The sequence below is a fragment of the Lepisosteus oculatus genome, chromosome 10, assembly GCF_040954835.1.
Source record: "Lepisosteus oculatus isolate fLepOcu1 chromosome 10, fLepOcu1.hap2, whole genome shotgun sequence".
NCBI classification, from domain to species: Eukaryota; Metazoa; Chordata; class Actinopteri; order Semionotiformes; family Lepisosteidae; genus Lepisosteus; species Lepisosteus oculatus.
Window position 1 is genome coordinate 36,189,096 of NC_090705.1, and position 22,339 is coordinate 36,211,434.

Sequence of the window (22,339 nt, forward strand, 5' to 3'; positions counted from 1 at the left end):
AGGGTACACAAGTTTTAATAAGCAATCTATATCTCCCCAAATGTCATTTCACTATACGAAAGGTTCTTATCAAATGTCATTAACCCTTTCTCTTAGCAGTCAGAGGTTGTGCATTTGTGTTAACTGATCAACTCAAGTGTGTCTTTTTTTAGGCATATTACTCCTCCTCCAGATAAGGTATTAATTATTATCAAACATCGTCGACTGATCAGTCTTTTTGCTGACAGCTCTAACTGCCAAGGTGCACTTTCAGGCTGAGTGCTAAAGGTTCACTATAAATATGATTTGTCACTGTCAGACAGATCCACTTTACTTAGGTCTCTTTGCTCACTGCACGCAGGCAGGGGATATCAGTGACACTGACACTGTATTTCTCACCAAGCAAAAAACACTACCATGAAACTCAAACTACCCAACCCTGGGCTTGAGAGCAGGATACCTTCCTACGATGATCTCGAAAGGCTGGAGAAGGAGGAAGCAGATGAACGACCCAAATGGGACAACAAAGCACAATACATGTTGACTTGCATCGGTTTTTGTGTGGGATTAGGGAACGTCTGGCGCTTCCCATACCTTTGTCAGAGCCATGGAGGAGGTAGGTTGGGCTCAATTCAAACTTTCTTCAGGACTGATGTTGACTATACTACAACTTTTTTATTTCATTCATATCTCACGAGGACCAAAAAATAAATACCTTTAAAGCTCACGAATAAACAAACCGGTAATAAAAGACATAAATAAAAGATAATTCTGAAACCATTTTTAATAGACATTGATATACCTATAATCTCAGAAAATCCACCACATCAAAATGTCAAACATGTTTGGTTATCATTGATAGAGCTAAATCACATACTGTATGCTACTGTATATGCTACAGTTTTTAATGTGGCTTTTTCTATAAAAAATCTATATGATCACCTTCCTAAATACAGAAAAAATCAGAATCAACAGACAAATCTGTATGGAGCTATACAAATATATAATTGTATATTCCTAAATATGATTCCTTTTTGAGAAGACCTTTAGATATGGTAGCTGTACTACTGAAGAGACAGTGATCACATATTGGTAAAGGGAGGCAGATTTCACCAAAACAAAATACCAACAATAATCACTCTTAGTGACTGTATTTCATTTTATTGCTTTTATAAAAATGTATTGCCTCCACAAAGAAAAATATTATGTATTTCAGTAATCTTTCTAAGACTATAAAAGTGTAGCTTGACAATAAACTTTTATACCCATTACACTGTACAGTAGTTGAATACTAAATTAACCTTTGCTGTAAATGAAAAATATACTGTATACAAATAATAGAAAAATATTTGTATACATATGAAATTGACGAATAATTAGAATGGCATCATATAGCATAATGCCATAATTTATTTTTATCTAGGTATCAGTCTATGTACTGTACATAAAAATTAAAATAAAAAACTATGTATATAAGTCTTAATATATAAATTATATAATACTATAAAATAATAGTTCAATAGTGATTGACATTATGGATTTGGATTCCCATTAAGACAGTTCCAGTCATGTCTGTTATTCCTATTAAATCTAAATTATAATATCACAGTCATTTGATTTAACATAAAAAATTAGTGTGCAATATGGAGGACCCTAGTCAGCTTTTGAGATACCTATATATATTTTCTGTTACTGAAGTGTGTACAGTGAGTGAGATTCAGAAGTTACAACACCTGAATTCATCCTTTGATTTATTTTTTTAGTCTGTGCACTGTATGTTGGACAGCTTAATTTTATAATATTAGTGCTCTTTTTTCTACCTACAAATAAGTCATTTGCAGGATTTAGCTCTAAATAGTGTTTTATTTAGAATGATATTCGGTTTAATAAAGCATTAACCTATTCATTTGTACAAATGTTCCTGTGGTATACTATAATAAAACCTAGATGAAGCATAGTATTGTAAAGAGAAATCATCAAGCACACAGAAATCTTCTAATCTGTGGTAAATGCTACAAGAAATACAGCATAGTAAATGCATGGTATACCATTAACACTCAAAGAAAACATGGAGAAAATTCTCATTTTTATGGTAAAGACTTGGCATTTATTTTTATATTCTTATTCTTATAAGTTTGTTGCGGCAGTATTCCTAAACGTCTGTGAAATTTTAAAATAGATAACAGAATTTAACTGAACCTCTAAGATAAGTTGCAGTAAATGTCAGCAAAAATATACAGAAATAAGCATCCAGACCCTTGAACTCAATATTTTGTGCAAGCACCTTTGGCACCAATTATAGCTCCAAGTTATTTTAGGTAAATCTTTACTAACTTTCCACACTGGCTTGGTAGTATTTGTCATTTTATTTTGGCAGATTTCCACAATCTTTCTCAAGTTGTAGGGGATTGCTTAGGAATAGCAGTTTTTGAGTTTTTCCACAGATCAATCTAAGTCAATGTCAGGACTTTGTGCCAGTCAAGAAAATTCAGTTTCTTTTAGCTAAGCCATTATAGCTTTGGCCCTGTGCCATTCTCTTGCTGAAGTTTTGTCCCAGTTGTGGGTCTTCAGCAGACTGAAGCAGCTTCACTCTAGGATTTGTCTGTACAACCCTTCATCCAAGTTTCCCTCAGTTTTGTCAAACTCTCAGTTATTGAGCTGTATTTGCAGTTGTTTGCACTGGACATAACTTTTTGCATTTACATCAATTTGTCCAGAACAATTTGCAGTATTGCATAAATGCTTTGTTTTAAAATTAATATAGGATTCAAGGTGTTTTTTAGCAATAGTTTTCTTCTTGACATACAAGCTAGCTTCAACACATGTATTTTCTCCCATCTCTGCCGATGAACTGTAGTTTTTTCAAAATATGTTGGCTACACAGTGGCATCCCTAACAGTTTTCTACTTGCCTGGCAGCTCCATTTGAAGGGACAGACTGATCTAAGAAGTGTGTAGTAGCAGGAGACACCTTCCATCTATTAATGATAGACTCCCCCATGGTAAAAGGAATATTCAGTGTCTTTGAATTTGTTCTACCCTTCTTTTGTTTAGTACCTAACAAAGTTTACAACTTTGTCCCTGAGTTGTTTTGAAAACTCTGTAGTCTTCATGGTGGAATCGTTGTTTGAAATTTACTACCTGAATGAGGCACCTCACTCCAGCAAGGGAGACAGTCTATGGTGGCAGGCAAGGGACTCAAGGTAACATAAACCCTGGACAGACTACCGATCCATCGCAGGGCACATACTGTACTGACACAGACATACTTTAATTGTGTGGAGGAGGTTGTGTGTATGCCAGATATTCCAACTTCAAAGTCATGAGTGCAAGTCTTAAAGCATCGGAATGAGTATTCTGCAAGGGTTTAAATACTGTACATTTGCAAATACAGTACTTATTCATTGAGTGTGTGGAGGAGGTTGTGTGTGTTGCAAATATTCTGACATCAAGGTATCATGACTGCGAATTTTAATGCATCAAAATGAGAATTCTGCAAGGGTTTTAATACATTTTCAAGTACAAATAGTTAAAGTGGAGGTTGAGAAAATTACATATGAGATGTACATACTGTATATGTGTTAAATTAAAAAATAGATTTAGATGAACACTAATGCTTTGAGACAAAGATATTTTACGTTTTGGAATTTACATTTACTTATTTAACCAATACAAATGCTGAAAATATCGCATTGAAGGCTTTAGTCCTAAATTAGTATTGAGTGATTCCTCTTTTAAATGAGGCACTCATAAATTGTGTTCTTAACGTGTCCATATCATGCATCCTTGATGAGTTAACCTCTATAAAGTCTATCTTGCAGCAGTTGTGACCTAGCTTATTGAATTGATCCAAGTAGATTATTAACCCTGTGTACTTTCAGTGTACTTTTCATTTGAAAAGACATCCTGATAAAAAATTATATGATATATAATAACATGCATAGTAAGATAAACTAGAATAACTCTTATTAGGAACACCTATAAAACTCTTGCAACATACAAAAATGTTTTTTTAACAAAACCTTATAAAAAATGTCAGGTAAACTTTCCAAGGTCATCCATCCATTTTCTAATCTCTTTATCCAATAAAGGGTCACAGGGGGAGCCAAAGTCTGTTTGGTCAAATAACAGGCAAAAGGGAGGAAACACCCTGCTGGAGGCTAATTAACTTATCAGTATGTTTTTGGACTGTGCGAGACACCCAGAGCACCCAGAGGAAACCCACACAAACAGATGGACAACATATAAACTACAGTACATGCAGATAGCACCACAGGAACTGAATCCAGGGCCTTAGTACTGCACTTCCATCAGGTCTTGTAATGCATAGTACAATCTTAGTGAGCTCTGTTCAATGCTCTCACACTGCTTCCTCATTCTAACTTTTATTGGGGCTCAAAGTACTTCCTAGGTATTGTTCCTCACTGTTTTCTGGTCAAGGCCATAATCTCCCAGGAGCAGATATCAGTGCAGTACTGTATTTCTTCAAGTTTACTTTTACCATCTCTTTGAAATGCTTCTGGCCTCCACCAGTGTGATGGCGTGTGCCAAGCTGAGAGACAAGAACATGAAGTCTGACGTGGCAAACCCAATGGAGCTGATGGTAGCTGATCATATCTTCAATGTTATGGTGCCTAGGTGGGAGAGGAGACTGATTTGATGCCAGCAGCCATATCACTCTGGAACTCACAACTGGCAACCCACTGAAGCTAAGCAGGTGTGAGTCTGGTCAGTACCTGGATGGGAAACCTCCTGGAAAAAACTAAGGTTGCTGCTGGAAGAGGTGTTAGTGGGGCCAGCAGGGGTGCTCACAATGTGGTCCATGTGGGTCCTAATTCCCCAGTGTAGTGACAGGGATACTATACTGTAAAAACAGGCGCCGTCTGTAAAACCAAGGTCCTGACTCTCCGTGGTCATTAAAAATTCCAGGGTGTTTTTTGAAAAGAGTAGGGGTGTAACCCCAGCAGCCTGGCCAAATTTTCCTTTGGCCTTTACCAATAATGGCTTTCTAATAATCCCCATCTATGAACTGGCTTCATTACTCTGTTCTCCTCCCCACTGATAGCTGATGTGTGGTGAGTGTTCTGGCGCACTATGGCTGCCGTCGCATCATCCAGGTGGGGCTGCACATTGGTGGTGGTGGAGGGGAGTCCCCATTACCTGTAAAGCTCTTTGAGTGGAGTGTCCAGAAAAGCGCTATATAAGTGTAAGCAATTATTATTATTATTATTATTATTATTATTATTATTATTATTATTATTATCATACATAAAATTATACTCAAGCAGCATAAGTAATACAACTCCTCTTGTATATATTATTCATGACTCCTACTTTGCAGTCACAAACCACAACATAGGAATAAAGTCTCCACAGTAAATCGGGAGCTTTCTTTCACTGTCGGTGCTGTGCACCTGGAGCCTGCTTCCTAAGGCATTTGAGATTTCTTTGTTATGAGCCTTCTATGAAAGATAACTCCCAAGATAAGAGAAGTGCTCTACATTCCCCAGACACACATGAATACAAATTGATTACTTCACATTGTACATTTATATACTTGTTATGAAGGACCAAATGTATTGTAATTTGCTCTGTGGCGAACATTTAAGAATTTTTTTTATTTAAAGGCACATCTTTTGTGTTAATGACGTACTTCAACCAAGTGATGCAAGTTTTTAAGGAAGTGTAGGTATAACTGCCTTATGTTTATTTGTGTTAAAAATGACTAGTGATACAATGTTGAATACAATAAAAAATAACAATATAGTTGGCTAAAATAGGAGAACTGTACTCATTTCTATCATCCCAATTATATTAAAATAAAATAAATCAAAGTCATAACTTTGCAGACAACTCCTCTCCAGTAGGTTAAGTACAGGTCTACAAAAAGTTTTCTATATGATGGATATCTCTTGACTGTAAGTCAAATCCTAACCTGGGTTGCTCCTATTTGACATTTGTCTGTTGCAGTAAAGGTAAATACACAATCAATGACTTGCAAATTGTCCAGTTCAATCGGGATCAGCAAGCTATTTTGAGGGTATGGACACTTCAAAGAAGAAGCTTGGCTTAGAGTAAGTTCAAGTAGGAGAGAAGGTTAAAACACAAAATCACAAAAAATGAATGCTAATTAGTTTGTCATGTCTGTCATACTATAGTTTTAGAAAATATCCTTTAGCATGGTGATTTCATGCTTACAGGCAAAGTTATCTTTTCCCTTTTCTAACCCTGACACATAATTAGGAGTAAAGTCCCTTGCTAAATGCTGTCCACTGATCATCACATCTCTCAATTTACATTATACTTGCAACAGTTTTACACATTCATCTATGCCACTAACTTCATACTGTAGATAAAGCTATGATATCTCAAGTCTCAGTTTATGTCAATGTCAGAGAATAATGTATATGTCAAAGGTCATATACAACAAGTAAGCCCAGCTCACACTCTGATTACTGAGTGTGTTGCTTATCAATCTTTAAAGTTCCATTTCCTAATAACAATACTTGACCTATTCAACCTTATTTTCAGTTTGTAAACGTCACATTCTGAGGCAGCACATTGCACAATTTACTTCAATGAAGTCGAAGTTATATGATAGTCTGTGTGCTCTAGAAAACAAACACTGTTCGACAAATGACGCCTGTATTTGGGAAAATCGGTGTTTAAACAAGCACATTCAGCCTGCTTCAGAAAAGTACTGCTTGCTTCATACAAGTACTTTCATAGGTTATTTAGGGGAGAAATGTGCGCTGCTACCAATAGAATATGTTTTTAGTATTTGCAGTAGATTTTGCGTCATTTAGAGGTTTCAACAACATTACACAAAGACCTCAGTACACCTGTGTTCTATTTGTATTCAAGCCACTGACAGTAAGCACAGTTCACCTCCCACAGCAGAAAGACTGCCCCATCCAGTCATTTATCCTTTTGTTTACTCATTGTATCAGAGATAATAAGAATGCATGAGTGGACTTTCAACATCTGCTATCAGCACACAAGGATGTAATGCTAATAACAATTCCATTTATTGTATGAGCAAATAAGTGAAAAGTAAAGGTGTTTGGACTTTCTTGAAACTTTAAATCGCTGTGCCTATCAATATTTACAGTAAATACAAATTATTTTTTTATTGTTAATAACAAAACAGTTAACCTATACCTGACACACAGTGAAAATCTTTGAGTGCTAACAACAGGAACATCCTCTTAGCTTGTTAAATATTGTAACCAACCCCGTTATTATAATCATATACAGTAGTAATGCTCTCTGACAATTGTTCAGACAAAACTAAAATGAAGAACTTTTTGGGTGAAAAATGTAACTTTTAGTGCCTTGCAGTTTATTTTGCATACTTCAGTCATAATCCAAATGAAAATATTAACAAATTACTTCCTAAAGTTTATATAACTGTTTAGTTTAGTTTAAAATTCACAGCTTACTCTATCCAGTGATTTGAGATCTTCATCTTAAAAATATAAATGTAGCTCTAAATAGCCAATGTAAAACATTATGTATTTTGATTCATCTTCCCCTAACAAAATTCTCAAGCAGTATTCAGCTCAAGAGCTTAATTTATTCAACTCAAAGGCTTAATATAATCACTAGCTTCACTCTTTTTAAATTTACCTCTCCCTAAAAGGTCAAATGTATCAGATTAATGCAAAGTGAAGTTTTAATTTAGGCTACTTCTATGCAGCCTACAAACATTTACTGTAAGTACTGGAGCTTCAACTGATGTGAGAGTGGCAGCTATACAGTCTGCTGCCTAGGGCTTGCTACAAGGAGCAGAAATACAACACAACAGAAGTACTATGCATTCCCATTAGTGATTGAATAAAGTATTTTTGATTTTCTGCTTTTTCTCAGGATTGAGTACAACCAGATTCCAAACACACAACTGGAATGTCAAAAACACTAACAGACTTTGTTAACTACCTGCACAGTGTAGGAACTCTTTCACTACCAGTGCAAGTGAATGTCTTCGTTTTACACTGTAATTTCACCTTATACTTGATCATGAAATGATCCACCAGAGGAGATGTACTGTACATACATATACAGTATTCTCTTAGGGCCTGGATGAAATCACCACTTTGATACTTGAACTGTTATTTCCAAATCCAGTTCTTGTTGCCAGGTTTCTATCAGAGAAATACAGGAAGCCCTTGGGAAACCAAAAGCTAAGTGATATTTTTTCAATTTGCTTCTAGGAGGTGGGTCAAAATTCGGACATACTATAAAATGGGTGTTTAAGCTCCAAGATTGTAGCACAGTAGATTGCTGTATAAATGTATTCTTTGGAATCAGGTGAATATTGTAAATATTATAATTTGAGAATTGTCCTGTGATTCCAGGGGCCTTCATGATTCCTTTTCTCATACTGCTCGTCCTGGAAGGTGTACCACTGTTGCATTTGGAGTTTGCAATTGGCCAGAGGTTAAGGAAAGGCAGTGTTGGAGTATGGACTTCTGTTCATCCCTATCTTCTGGGAGTGGGTATGTCAGGTGCTTTATATTTATGTGCAGAAGTTCACCACATTACTTGCATGTGCAATTTTTCTTCCAGCCTGGATTCAATACACATAAATATAGAAGATCACATGGATAGATAGATATGGGCCTTGTCCTAATTAAAGACTTCCATACAGAATGTATGATACCCAGAGAAAAAAGGAATATTGGACTGTCCTGGCTATTATTAAAATTAAAAAAACACTTAGCACAGCAACCAGACATCCCAAAGCTTACAGTATGTACAGTATCTGAATTAAGTGAATGGCAAATAGAGTTAAATTGCTTTATAAACAACACAAGCACCCAGTGATTTACCAAAACGATTAAAAAAGACTGCAAAAAGCATTAGTACAAAAAAAAGGTTGGACCACTGAAACTCATAATATAATATAACATTTAAAAGGTAATATTATTGTCTCATTTCAAATGATTTTTTTTTTCTTATCCTGGCCTTATACTACACATTAGAATGGATAAGAGACCACACCGACAGAAACAAAAAAGATGGTACCACTGTTAAAATGGAGCTTTAGATCAGGATTCACAGAAAATCAGAACCACTGTCAGTCTTTCTGTGGTATTAGCCATATCAGCAGCTGTACAACCCTGTAAGTCACAGCTAGCCACCCACTGAAACTCAGCAGGTGTGAGCCTGGCCAGTACCTGGATGAGAGACCTCCTGGGAAAACCTAAGGTTGCTGCTGGAAGAGGTGTTAGTGGGGCCAGTAGGGGTGATCACCCCGTGGTCTGTGTGGGACAGTATACTGTAAAATGGTGTTGTCCTTCTGATGAGACATAAAACCGAGGTCCTGACTCTCTTTGTTGAGAAATTACAAATCCCAGGGTGTTTCTCCAAAAGAGTAAGAGTGTTACCCCGGTATCCTGGCCAAATTTCCCATTGACCTTTTTTAAAACACGAAATATATCAATGAAATTGTTTAAATAATTATGTTGTAATGTATTATTATTTTGTCTTCTCTAGGAATAGCATCCATGTTGGTCTCTTTCCTGGTGGGGCTATATTACAACACTATCATTGCCTGGGTGATGTGGTATTTCTTCAATTCTTTTCAAGAGCCTCTTCCTTGGAGTGTATGTCCACTCAATGAAAACAAAACAGGTGTGGCATACTGGATTCTAAAACTGCTCAGAAAGAGACATAGCCACAGTGCAGTTAGCTTGTTGCTTAAATTTCTGTGGATGACTACAATATGTTCTCAGAATAGACTGATCAGTGCAAGAGGTTCCAAAGTCTCAACCTTAAAGATTAGTTCTCCTTCCCGTCTTTTATGAGAAGCATTTGTTCATTAACACTGACTCACTTCACAGATGGTGATGTCTGCAGCAGTGATTAATAATTCTGATTGAACCATTAGGCAATGGTTTGAAATTGATTAAAATTCTTATTTTATGTTGCAAAATAAAACATCTAATCATCTTATGATTTATCTAATATATACAGTAGTTAGTTTCATACAGTACAAACAGTAATGCTGTAATGTAATGCAGTAAACTACTTCTTTAGACATCGCATCACTTTCAATAACTACTTTTTCAATTCACGGTGGTCCTGAGTCTATACAGGAGGAAGCGTTGGGCACAAGGCAGGATACACTCTGGACAGAACACCAGTCCATCATAGAGAACACAGAGGCCAATTTAATAAAATCAATTTAACCTCACAGTTTTGGGATTGAACACCTGCATTACATGAAATACAGATCTTTCCTGAATACAGGAAAGAACAAGCAAATTGCACACAGATAGCACTGCAGATATCCCAGGGCCCCACCACTGCAAGGCAACAGTGCCAACTGTGCCACCCTCCTCTATAGACATGATTGATAAATAACATTTACCCTTCAATGTGAAAATATGTACTGTTCTACTGCTCATGTCAGATGCTACTACAGTATATTTATTTAAAATGTATAAGAAATATAATGTACTGCACTTAGTATTATGACAATAAAGCTGATAATACTTGTATGGCAATACAAGCTAGATCTGTGTTAGTAACTGCTGATTTTGCCCTGTTCAGGTTATATATCAGAGTGCGCAAGAAGTTCTCCTGTGGATTATTTCTGGTACAGAGAAACACTGAACACCTCCACCAGAATTGATGACTCTGGAGGACTGCAGTGGTGGCTGGTTCTCTGTCTTGTGTGTGCCTGGACTGTGCTGTATGTGTGCTGCATCAGAGGCATTGAAACAACTGGGAAGGTACTAAATTTATGGTTTCAACAAAGAACAAAAACTGTTTTCTATAATATATTTAAAAGATAAAAGATGTATTTAGAATAGGTGTGCAGAACTCAGCTCCTGGGAGGCCTCTGAATCTTTCAGTTTTCATTCCAATATACAGGGCCATCCAAAAGTATTGGCACAGGTATTTTTGCTTTACAGTCAAGTTTGCAGTAATGGGATTAATAATGAAAATACAATATGACATTGGATATAACAGTTGGACATAGATTTGGCCAGTCTAAGATTTTCCACTGTTTTCTCCTGATGAACTCTAATTGGTAGCACTGGCTGTATGTTTTGTGGCATTGTCATGCTGCATAGTGAAGCACCACCCAATAAGTATGGAAGTATTTTCTTCTGCAGTAGATTAGCAGATAACATGTTCCTGTAATCTTCAAATTAATTCTGCTTGCAACATTATTAATTTCATCATCAGTAAAGATGAAGTTACAGAGGTGGCCTATCTTTACTATTACTATCATCTCCATGATTCACAGAGGAGATGATGTTGGGATACACGTAGTTCCTTTCTTTCTCCTTTTTTTCTCTAGCCTTCTCTAGACTTTCAAGCACTGGTAAAAGTTTATGTTCATCTCTTCTGTGTGTAAAGCCTTCTAAAACTCCTGGTTTATCTTTGTATTTATTAGGAAACTCTAATTAACCTTTTCTGATTTTGGTGTTCATGAAAGTCTTATATCTTATTAAATTGGCCGTGGTAGTTTTAAACAGATTTGTTTGTAACAATTTTAATAATCAGAATATAACTACAGTGGTTAGATACTGTAGTTAGTTCCGTTGATAATTAAATAATTTTCTCACATTGTTTTTTAGGCAGTGTACATAACATCAACTCTTCCTTATCTTGTACTTACAATATTTCTGATTAGAGGATTAACCTTAAAAGGTTCAGTGAGTGGAATTAAATTCCTTTTTACCCCAGATGTAAGTATTCAATTTTCTACCAATTTCTGAAACATGTCAGATAAATAACTTCTTACAAGATAATATTAGACGTGAATATGAATATAGCCATATTTGTTGTGAAAGCTGAGAACTTCGGTGAAGCCATTAAAATTAAAACTTTCAAGATGTATGTATTTGTATCTTAATGTGATGATGAAAATGTAATACAGTAGGTGTTAATGCAAGAGTATACTTTCCTTTTAAGTAACCCTTTATATTAAGTAAATTTGTGTTTATAATAATACTATACTACTGTAATGTTATACAGTATATTTACAAGTTCCCAAGATTCCGTTGTAATGGAGCATTTTGTCTTAGTAGGATAACTTCTCTTGTTTCCTGCTGTGTGTAACTGCTGTCTGTGCTTTGTCACACCAGATTGCAGAACTAACAAACCCAGGAACATGGCTAGATGCTGGGGCTCAAGTTTTCTATTCTTTTTCTCTTGCCTTTGGTGGGCTCATCTCCTTTTCCAGCTACAACTCAGTCCAGTAAGTCTCCAAAACCACAGAACCTGTAATATATTAAAGTAACTGGAAACCACAAAAAAGCTATTAAAAAGAACACACATACTACAGTATATCTAAAAATGAATATTAGAGAGGGCTCAATAGCACTGGACACAGCTGACATCAATAGAAAAAATGGTCTTTGAGTTTGTATGTGTAATAAACACTAAAAAATAGCACATCTATTTATTCCAAATATTTTTGTGCCCCCTTCTTCACAAAGGTCTCTGCGAGACAAAATAACTACAAAGTGCAGTGTTGGGTTTTTCAGTATTATTGTCTACGTTGCATCGCATATATTTTTAATCTTTGCAAAGACCACTCAGTTTAATTTTGAATGTACTGTATACAATTGCACATAAAACAGAACAGCAGGGAGCTCCTTTTACAGGGGTTTGCTCTGGTGATTGTGGTGGGTGTAATTGACTAGATGATGTTTTGTTGTTAAAGCTGTTTCACTGACACTAATTTTCTGTTTTCTAGTAACAATTGTGAGCAGGACGCTGTCATAATTTCCGTGATTAATGGCCTGACCTCCATTTACGCCGCCACTGTCATATATTCAATCATTGGTTTCCGAGCAACTGAGAGATACGATGATTGCCTTAATGGGTATGTTGTTATGCTCACTTAGATTTTCAGTGCTAACTACATCTGAAAAACCCGTTTCATAGCAGGGAACAGACATATACGTTTTAATGGTTAAACAGCAGAATTACATTGATGACTTTCATAGTTGCTAGTCATGAATTCCACTTTTATTACTCTACAGTATGTGATGTTAGTACTATCACTTAGATGTTTGTACTGTATAATAGCTTTTAATAGTGTTCTGGTAAATAAAGTATCATTGTAAAGTGACATGAAAACCTCTTCTGTGTCACTTTCAAGGTAACACTTTCTTTACAAATTACTACTTTTCTAGCAAAATTGTTCAAGCTAATGGGAGTAAACAAATCAACACAGCAAATGCTATAAGACTGCCAAAGCACATATACAAATATTTTTTGTTGGTGATTTAAGCTTGTGTTAGAATATTTTTGATAATGAAGTCCTCTATTTTTCAATACAAACAGTCCGATCCACTTGTCTCGAATGCACCGTTAAAACTGTACTTGATGAGAAATTCATTAAAGCTATTTACTGTACATTTAAAAGTCAAGCCAATTATGGTTAGTAGTTAGAATAGTATGCCGTTAAAGCTACTAAATGGCTAAGCCAGTGAATCAGCCATCAGAATACAAACTTGGACTAATAATCCAGTGTTCAGGTTTGAAATATTCCATGTCATCAGCCATTTGTAACAAGGGGTTTCCAGGCAGCTTCAGAATTGGCTGAGCACTGTAACTTCATGGGTTCAAAGTCAGACAGCATTTCTCTGAACTCTGTTCAGTCATCTGGGACCTCTATTGGGTCTTTTCTATGCCTGTCTGAGCTGCATACTGTAGATCCAGCTTAAGAAGAAAATGCCCTGACTATTATTGGCATTATGGAGGATGAAAGTTGTTTTCTCCTTCTCATGTTACTGTAGTACAAACATTGTGGCAACCAGCTTTTTTTAAAAGCTTTGTGAATAAAACTTTATGTGTTCCTAATCTTTAGGAAATGTCATTTAGAAACAGTTTTTGTTAGTGTCAAACAGGTGGAGTTGAATCAAAAGGTAAAATAAAAAGGATTCTAAATATCGATCTACTTTTCTTACAGAAATATCTTGTCCCTAATGAATGCCTTTGATTATCCTGAAGCAAACATCACTGAAGACAACTATTATGACGTTCTCAATAGATTCAACAGCACTCATCCTGATGTAGTTCAAGGTCTCAACCTTAAAACTTGCAACCTGGACACATTTCTCAGTGAAGTATGTTTCGTGCAAATTACAAGACCCTGCAACACACTCTTGTCCTCTAGTACTAATTTAGTCTCATTTTATACCTTTGGAAAAATGAACAAATGTGAAAGGTATTTAAAGTTTGGCTTTAGAGTTTGGCTTTAGTTTGAATTCCCACCATTGGAGCCAGGAAAGCAATGGTTTTGCTGGCATCTCATTCTGAACCGATTACAGACAATTGAAGTGGAACTTTAAACACATTCTTATTACTAAATACATCTCAAAAGTTGTCAAACTGAATATCAATTTACATCTGACAATAAAGAAACTTGAATTAATGATGAGATATAGATTTGTAGAATGACCTTAGTAGTCTGCCAGGTTATACAGGAAACTTGTACTTGTGTAACATCAATGAGTAAAGACCAGGAAATAGTGTTAATAGAAATCAATTAAAAGTGAACAATTAATTCAAATAATGTCAATAAGGTGGAATTAAAAAACAAACGATGATTTCCCCTGGAAATACAAGTGGACCTCAGGTCCTTAGATAAATCATTTTGTGTTTTTCACTGTATAGTGTTGCCCCCCCCCAAGGCCCTCTTTCCATTTTTTTAATGCTCTCACCTTGGACTTCCTGCTGGTCAGGCACATTAGACATCACCCCGCTGCCTCATGGGACATTAAGACCTGAAACTTTGTAAGAGCAAAGAACAGCATGGAGCACTTTTGTACTTTTTTATAAACGGCTGAAAGGTTCATGGATAAAAATTACTGAGATGGATCATGAAGTCCAGCCGGCTTTTTTCCCACTTTTCTCTTGCTCTTGTTTCATTTCAGGGTGTGGAGGGACCTGGTCTGGCATTCATTGTCTTCACTGAAGCTATTACAAAGATGCCAGTATCCCCATTGTGGTCCATTTTATTTTTCATCATGCTGTTCTGCCTTGGATTGTCATCTATGTTTGGCAACATTGAAGGTGTCCTTGTGCCTCTGCAAGACTTAAAGGCTTTTCCCAAGTCTTGGCCTAAGGAGGTCATCACTGGTAAGCTGCATTCTGATTTCCATGGATCACATATTTTTGACCTACTTCTTAAAAGATAAAAACATGATTTGAGGCAATCAATTGTGCTTTTACAGAAGAAGGCCAAACAGGACATTCCAGATGATTTTAATGTTCTAAGCTATTTATTCTGGAAAACAGAATGAAAATTTGACATTAAAATAGGAAGTATATTTCTACAATTGTATTGATCTCTACTACTCACTCAATACCAAATAGTCGCTAAAGGTTAAATATGGCTCAGTTCTCTTATCAGGCTTACTGTATTAACGGCTATGTACTTTACAACAGACAATATGGATTCAAATACCTCATTATGCTAAGTATTGTGTTTTGACATTTGATGCACTGTGGTATGTGAATTGGTTGGAAAAGGAAATCTGCTGATGTACTGTATAAATATAGAATTCTGATCACAGCTGTACTGTAGTTTGAGGAGCATTGTATAATAAATATGTCTCAAATTATCAACCATTAGACAAAATATATTATCTCCACTTATCTTGCTCTTCTTAAACACAAAATCGGAAGAGTTCTTTGGAAACTCAGTAACCGAATGTGTTCAACATCATATGAAATTGATCACTACTGCATTTTTAGAAATAAAAGTACACAGATTTTGGATATTCATAACTGACTATGGCCATACGCTCTAGTAACTGTTGTATAAGCACAAAATCATATAATTAATGAGAGAATTAATTAGGCACAGGTGATGAGACCATTTAAACAGCTGGATGATAAGCCTTATGATCATCAAGAATAAAAAACATATAAAGAGAATTGTGGGAATAACAAATCATAATTAAGAGATTAGCACCTTATATATACAGTATATATCATCAATATATTGGGGGTAACACCTCTCCAACACTGGAGCCCTGTTTTGCAAGGTCCATTTTAGTGATGAATCAAGCTTTTTGACAGACTGCACTGGCAGAAATCATGGATTGTGGTGGAGTAATTGTTGTATATAGCAGGCCTATCAATGGGGAAGATGGCTTGAGCACAAGACTTTGTGAATTTATTAGATTTACAAGTGATAAGTTTCTGTTGCATATTTAAAGGCTATGTCAGAGTTTAAATAAAAGTAAATGTGTTACTTTTTAACATACTTATCCTTTCATTAGCAATATCCAGCAATGTAACCCTTGTGCAATCCTTGTCAAAATTCTTTGTGTTTATTTGTGTTTCAGGTACCATATGTTTGGTGTCTTTTTTTATTGCTTTGATATTTGTGCAGCAATCTGGGAATTACTGGCTGGCACTATTTGACAGTTTTGCAGGATCAATTCCCCTGTTAATTATAGCATTCTGTGAGATGGTTGGAGTGGTGTACTTGTATGGAATAGATAGGTAAGTCAAAAAGAAAGTGCAATATTAAATATGCATTTACTAAAGGGCCTAATTCCACATGCTTCTCAATATTGAGTGTACACATTCATGAGCAGTTTATACAATCATAAACTTCTTTATTCAAGCTCTGATGTTGCTAAACCAGTGACAGTAGATTAAGGAAATCTCAATCAAATTGTTTAAAAAAAACAATCTGGTATCAGTCAGATAAAAAAGCCGAAGGGCTTTTGGTGTCAATGAAACTAATATGTCTTGGCTTGTGCAAAAATGTGTAACAAAAGTAAAAAAAGAGAAATCTCAGCATGATAGAAAAATCCTAACTACAGTATTTGCTTATCTATATAAGAATAAATATCATTGTACTGCATCAGAAATACTATATTGAGGGACCTTAGAAATGAGAAAAATAACATATGGTACAATGATTTTTTGAAGGAAAAATATTATTCACAAATCCAAGAAATTATGTAAGAGTTAACAATACACTACTGCCTCCAGGTGGATTTGAAAGTTACTACCTTATGGATAATTGTATTGTACCGTGTATCTTAAAGTTTTTTCCTTAAAAAACATTCCTGGAAGTGTGTATGAGTGGTAAAAAGATCAGGAGAATATTCATGACATATTTGGACAATTACAAATTGCTCCTATCTTGGTAGAAAAACATGCAGAGAAACTTTAGAATTGTTGGCTATTAGAACAGTAGAGGGCAGCGTGGTAGCATAGTGTTCAACATTGCTGGCTCACAGCTCTGGGGTCCTGGCTACTTGTGTAGTGTTTGTAAAGTATGCATTCCCCATGTACATTTTCAGCTAATCATATGGGTTTCTTTCTTTGCTCTCGTTACCTCCCACAGTCCAAAGACATACTTGTAGGTGACTTGCCATCTAGGAAAATTGACATGTGTGTGCCCTGCAATTGCTGGGCATCCTATCCAGGGTCACTGCCTTGAGCCCGTTACTTGCCAGGATAGGCTCCGGCACCCCCATGACCCATGACTGAATTTGAAGAAGTGATTAGAAAATGGATGGATGCACAGTAGATCAGTAGTCAGTCAGTTTTACAGCAAATACCCTAATTTTTCAACAAGCTTAACTTTTCATTTCTCTAACTTTCAGTTGCAATCTGAAACAAATCCCAGAAAAGATGGTTCATTATGGTTGATAATATGTATTAATCTCAAAGGAACCAAAATTTGTAAACCCTGACCATTATTTATTGCAAGTTTATATGTTGAGCACCACAATACAATACAGAACAGCAGGTGAAGAGGATTGTGGGAATGACAAATTATACTCCTGACTCAATATTTTCCTCTATATACAGTACAACTGAGATAGTTTTGACTGTGTGTACAGAATATGTCTAACATATGGTATGTGTCATAAATTATTTTTGCTGCTCAAGTGCTGAAAAAACATACTCTGTCTTAAATACTGGTATGAGTATATTTTTCACATTTTTTTCATTGTGTGATATTTATGAAAATGTTTTTATAAACAGTCTGGCAGAATGGTTTACAGAGCACAGCTTAAAGAAAGGCATATAATGCATAAATAACCATTTTTCCAAGAGTCATGGTTGTATTTGCAAAAATACATATTTTGCAAGTCTGCTGTTTTACAAGCCAAATTGATGCATCACATTGGGATTCATACCTTTCAATAGGTTCAACAAGGACATTGAGTTCATGATTGGACACAAACCCAACATCTTCTGGCAGGCCACATGGAGAGTTATCAGCCCACTTATCATGCTGGTTATCCTTCTGTTTTACTTCGTCACAAAAGTCAGCGAGGAACTCACCTATATTACTTGGAATCCAAGTTATGTAAGTATTCATGCATATGTTCGGGTTTATACAAACTTTTGTCACAATGTACTCATTGTAATTCACTACGAGTAATTCACATTTTTTTGCACCTTCCACTTATTCTTCTTAAATAAACGAAATGTGTCCAATATGTAGAAGCACCTGTTGTGCACTATAAAAGCCTAGGACTGGCTGTCCTTGGGCGAATGATTGTTGGTTCATCTGTCAGGGAGTGAGGGAGATGATAGTAGCTGGAGAGAGCCTGTGAAGTGTTCATCGTCCATTTTTGAGAAAGACTCTGAGTCTGTAGTTAAGTCTGCTTAAAATGATTCCTTAAAAAGATCTTGCACTATCTTGGCTTTTCCTCTTCTTTTACTTCATAATTCATTCTGAGTGGCAATATTTGGGTATTACAAGATCTTCAGGCAAAATAAACTACCTCATCTCAGCAACATCTCCCTCCACTGTGTCATGTTGAATGGTTTAAGAAGAGCATTTACAGTAAATGTATAACCTTGTATAACATAAACTTGAAGAATGTTCCCATAAATAACTTAAGTCCACTTTTAGGTTATACTGTTTTTAGTTCAAATTACTGGTATTGCTAAACTTGTGGAGACATTGTTTTCGGCTCATTTTGTTATGGAAAATAAAATACATTTTTGCTGAAGTACATGTATGAAAATATTTGGTCCTTTGACACTGAAAGAAATTAGTGAGAACACAGAATACACTCATCCTACATTTCACTTATTTTAAAAAAATAATGTTTCTGCTTCAATTACATGAACACATTTTGAAGAACTGCTTTTTCCCCCATATTGTCTTTTAAGGGTGTGCTTTCCAAAGTAATTAAATTGCTGTGATTATGTCAAATTTGCCAACAGCTTCAGTATACTGCATCTCATTTTAATATACAGTGTGAGAAAACCTTATTTTCATGAACTCCAACTCTTGTAGAAACTTCCAGATTTAAATACTGAACAAACTTTACATGCAAAGACAAATTGACCAAGTTTTAAGAAACCTGAAAATTCTTCTTAAAACCTAATTTTGTATGTCAATACTTTTGACTCACTTGTGACAGGTTCAAAATTGCTAGCAATTGTTGTTAGCAGTTGTTTTATACATCTAGAACTGAATAATTTGTACTGTATGCAGTACTTCATTTCTATTTAAATACAGTACATCTGTAGTGTTTTTTTCTGGATGTTACTACTGTGTTTACTTACCACAACAGACCTAACTTGCTTTTGTTTCTTTTACCTTTCATTACAGTCTGCCTTTCCCACACTTGAGAAACTGCCTTTCCCTAACTGGATATATGTAATCATTTTCATCCTATCCGGAATACCTGGCTTAGCTGTTCCTGTCATCGCCTTGGTCAAATTCTTAGCAGATTGCTGTAGGAAAAGGGAAGAACAGAAGAACATCCAAACCGTCTCTTCTGTGGTTATTATGAATGAAGCAGCCAAACAGTTTTAATGACCAGTACCTTTTCAAACCAAAGAATCTGTAATAATAACAAACCTTTTTGGAATTCCATTTCACTAATAGCAATCTAAAAGATGATAAATCTTCTAACAACTCTTTTTGGAAGCAAAAGTATCCCAACAGCTACAGGAGGTACAGTATAAACTGAATGGACTACTGCCCATGTATTCAGCCCTGTGAGCAGAGTTATGAGCAAGTCAGAAAAACGAAGGCTATTCTTCATTTAAGCGGACGTTTGGAGTACATTTTGAGTTAGTACACAGTATTTAAAATTGTAGTTCATTGACAGGGGCATAGATGAGCATGAGGATGACCATTTATGAGCCTTATTAAGTTCCAGAACAAAGTAATTTTTTTTCCATGAAACTAAAATGAATGAGAAACACAGCAATCAAGCAACTAATTGTGTAGGCATTAACTCCTTTATATATATGATGTTGAAAATAACTTTTGTGCTCCTATTGCTTCTCCAAATTAATTTTATACACGTAATAATTTAAAGCTATGAAACCCACTCAGTAAAAAGGCAAACCTTTCTCAGTATATACATTGTATATACTGTAAGGCCATTGTATCACCTTACTTTCTAAGGTGTTTTCAAAAATACTAAATAGGCTTCAATAAGTCCAAGGTTTTGCAACTTGTTTACTAACTAAAACAACATGAGCAAATCGTTTCTAACCTCTATAAATTACACCCGTGTCTCCTACTGAAATTTGGAGTAGGCTTTAAGGTTGTACTGCTTATACTTAAAGCACAAAATGGTCCAACTCCAGGCTATCTTACAAATTTACTAATGCACATGAGTAATCCATGAGAAGTCATAACACATAACAAAATGTCCCCCCAGGGATAATACAGACTCTTTCCCTCATATGGCATGACAGAACATTCTTGTGGAGCACCACAGTACACACAGTCAAAGTCATTAGAAACTCTACTGTCATCACAATCTCTTTCAAAATGCATTCATGTTCATTTTTCAGTAAAGATTTGAATGTAGAATTAGCTACACCCTTAGTTAAACCAAGAACAGTATAGCAGTTAAGAGTATACTGTAGCAACAACTAACACTGTGGACATAAGTTAACTGTTAAATTATTTGTTATTACAAGGCTGTGAAAAATTTAAAAGTAAGGCGTTTCATTGATATTTTGTAAGAGGGATCATTATTAACAACAAAATACAACTAAGTCGGAAATAAAAACAATGCTCTTCATCATAGAGTATTTTTCCAACTTCTGGAGATTGTTAAAGCTTGAGTGACAGCTTAGTATTTTTAGCCCATGCATGGCCTGAGGATTTAACTTAGCAGCCAAAAACCGCATTGTTTACCTACTGTATCTTTTACAGTAAAAAAAATCTAAACTTTACTAAACTGAAAGAAAATACAAAACACCATGAGCTATTCTATACAGGATAGGTTAAAACAACGTGAGTTTGTGACACAACCGAAACCATCAAGACAAAAGTGATATTATTTGAGTCTTCTAACCACAGGAATGAAAAACAACTGAGATAGTAGTACTAATTTTCCCGATACATTAAATCTGGAGTTCAACAGTATGCTGTACATTCATCCATCTTTTACTCATTTCATCCAAATCAGGTTTGTGGGAGAGCCGGATTTGTTCGGGGCAAGCAACACAAGCAAACACCTATGGAACTTATAGGGCACACAGAAACAGATGCACACATACTCCTACCAGGGCCTATTTCCCAAAAGTCAACTACCCAAGCAGCATGACTGTGGGAGGAAACTGTACCCAGAGGAAACCCACACAAGCTCCACAATGATAGCTCACTACTGTAGGTCTGGAATTAAATCCAGGGAACCAAAACTGCAAGTCTGCAATGCTAACCACTGCACCACTGTGCCACTCAGGTGTATACAATGAAGCTGAAACACTATTGATAGTTTCATGATTTGGTTGTTAAAGTATTATTTTCTTTTATATAAATAGTTCAAATTGGCAATTCCTAATTACTTCCAAATTGGCAATTTTGAAGATCATATAGGTTAAAGCTCCGTAGATCTGTGATTTTATATCGCCTAGACTTATGTGAGCAATCCAAAGCACTCTTAAGACATGTATTTATCATTCCTCTCCTGATGAGAAATGGCAAGGTGTGAGAAAAGTGTGACTGTACACACTTTGATAGACAGTGATAGAATATTTGTACCCTGACAATACTGTATATCCAGACAAGAAAGTTATATTTCTACTGTACAAATTTGTGTATATACAGCAATTCAGATTTCATACCAACCTAAAGAACAACCAGATCAAAGAAGCTGTAAAATAAGGGGAACATAAGCAATATTTTATTTATTGTTTTTTTAAACCCATGTGAAATTAAAAAAGGTAAGCAAAAATGGGGGTATCAGAACTGGATATATGATGTATTCATTCAAATGTTTCTGTAATGTGCAGAGTAAAACTGTACTCTTTTATAGAAATAAAAAATGCATACTTTTTGCATTCTCTAGACAATTTATTTTTTACTTTTTAATTCCAGCACAGAATTGTTCTTGATTAAATTACTTATTTACAATTTACATTTAAAT

At 35.5% G+C, this 22,339-nt stretch overlaps 1 protein-coding gene across 1 annotated transcript; it reads left to right on the forward strand.

Moving 5' to 3' along the window:
• The first annotated feature begins 284 nt into the window (after positions 1 to 284).
• LOC102689620 (sodium-dependent neutral amino acid transporter B(0)AT1) lies at positions 285 to 22,253 on the forward strand. Its single transcript, XM_006635651.3, has 12 exons — positions 285 to 595; positions 8,336 to 8,476; positions 9,477 to 9,614; positions 10,536 to 10,717; positions 11,573 to 11,683; positions 12,083 to 12,195; positions 12,697 to 12,825; positions 13,918 to 14,074; positions 14,885 to 15,089; positions 16,304 to 16,463; positions 18,132 to 18,294; positions 19,555 to 22,253. The coding sequence occupies exons 1-12, from the start codon at positions 397 to 399 to the stop codon at positions 19,759 to 19,761; spliced, it is 1,905 nt and encodes a 634-aa protein (XP_006635714.1). The 5' UTR covers positions 285 to 396; the 3' UTR covers positions 19,762 to 22,253.
• The last annotated feature ends 86 nt before the right edge of the window (positions 22,254 to 22,339 follow it).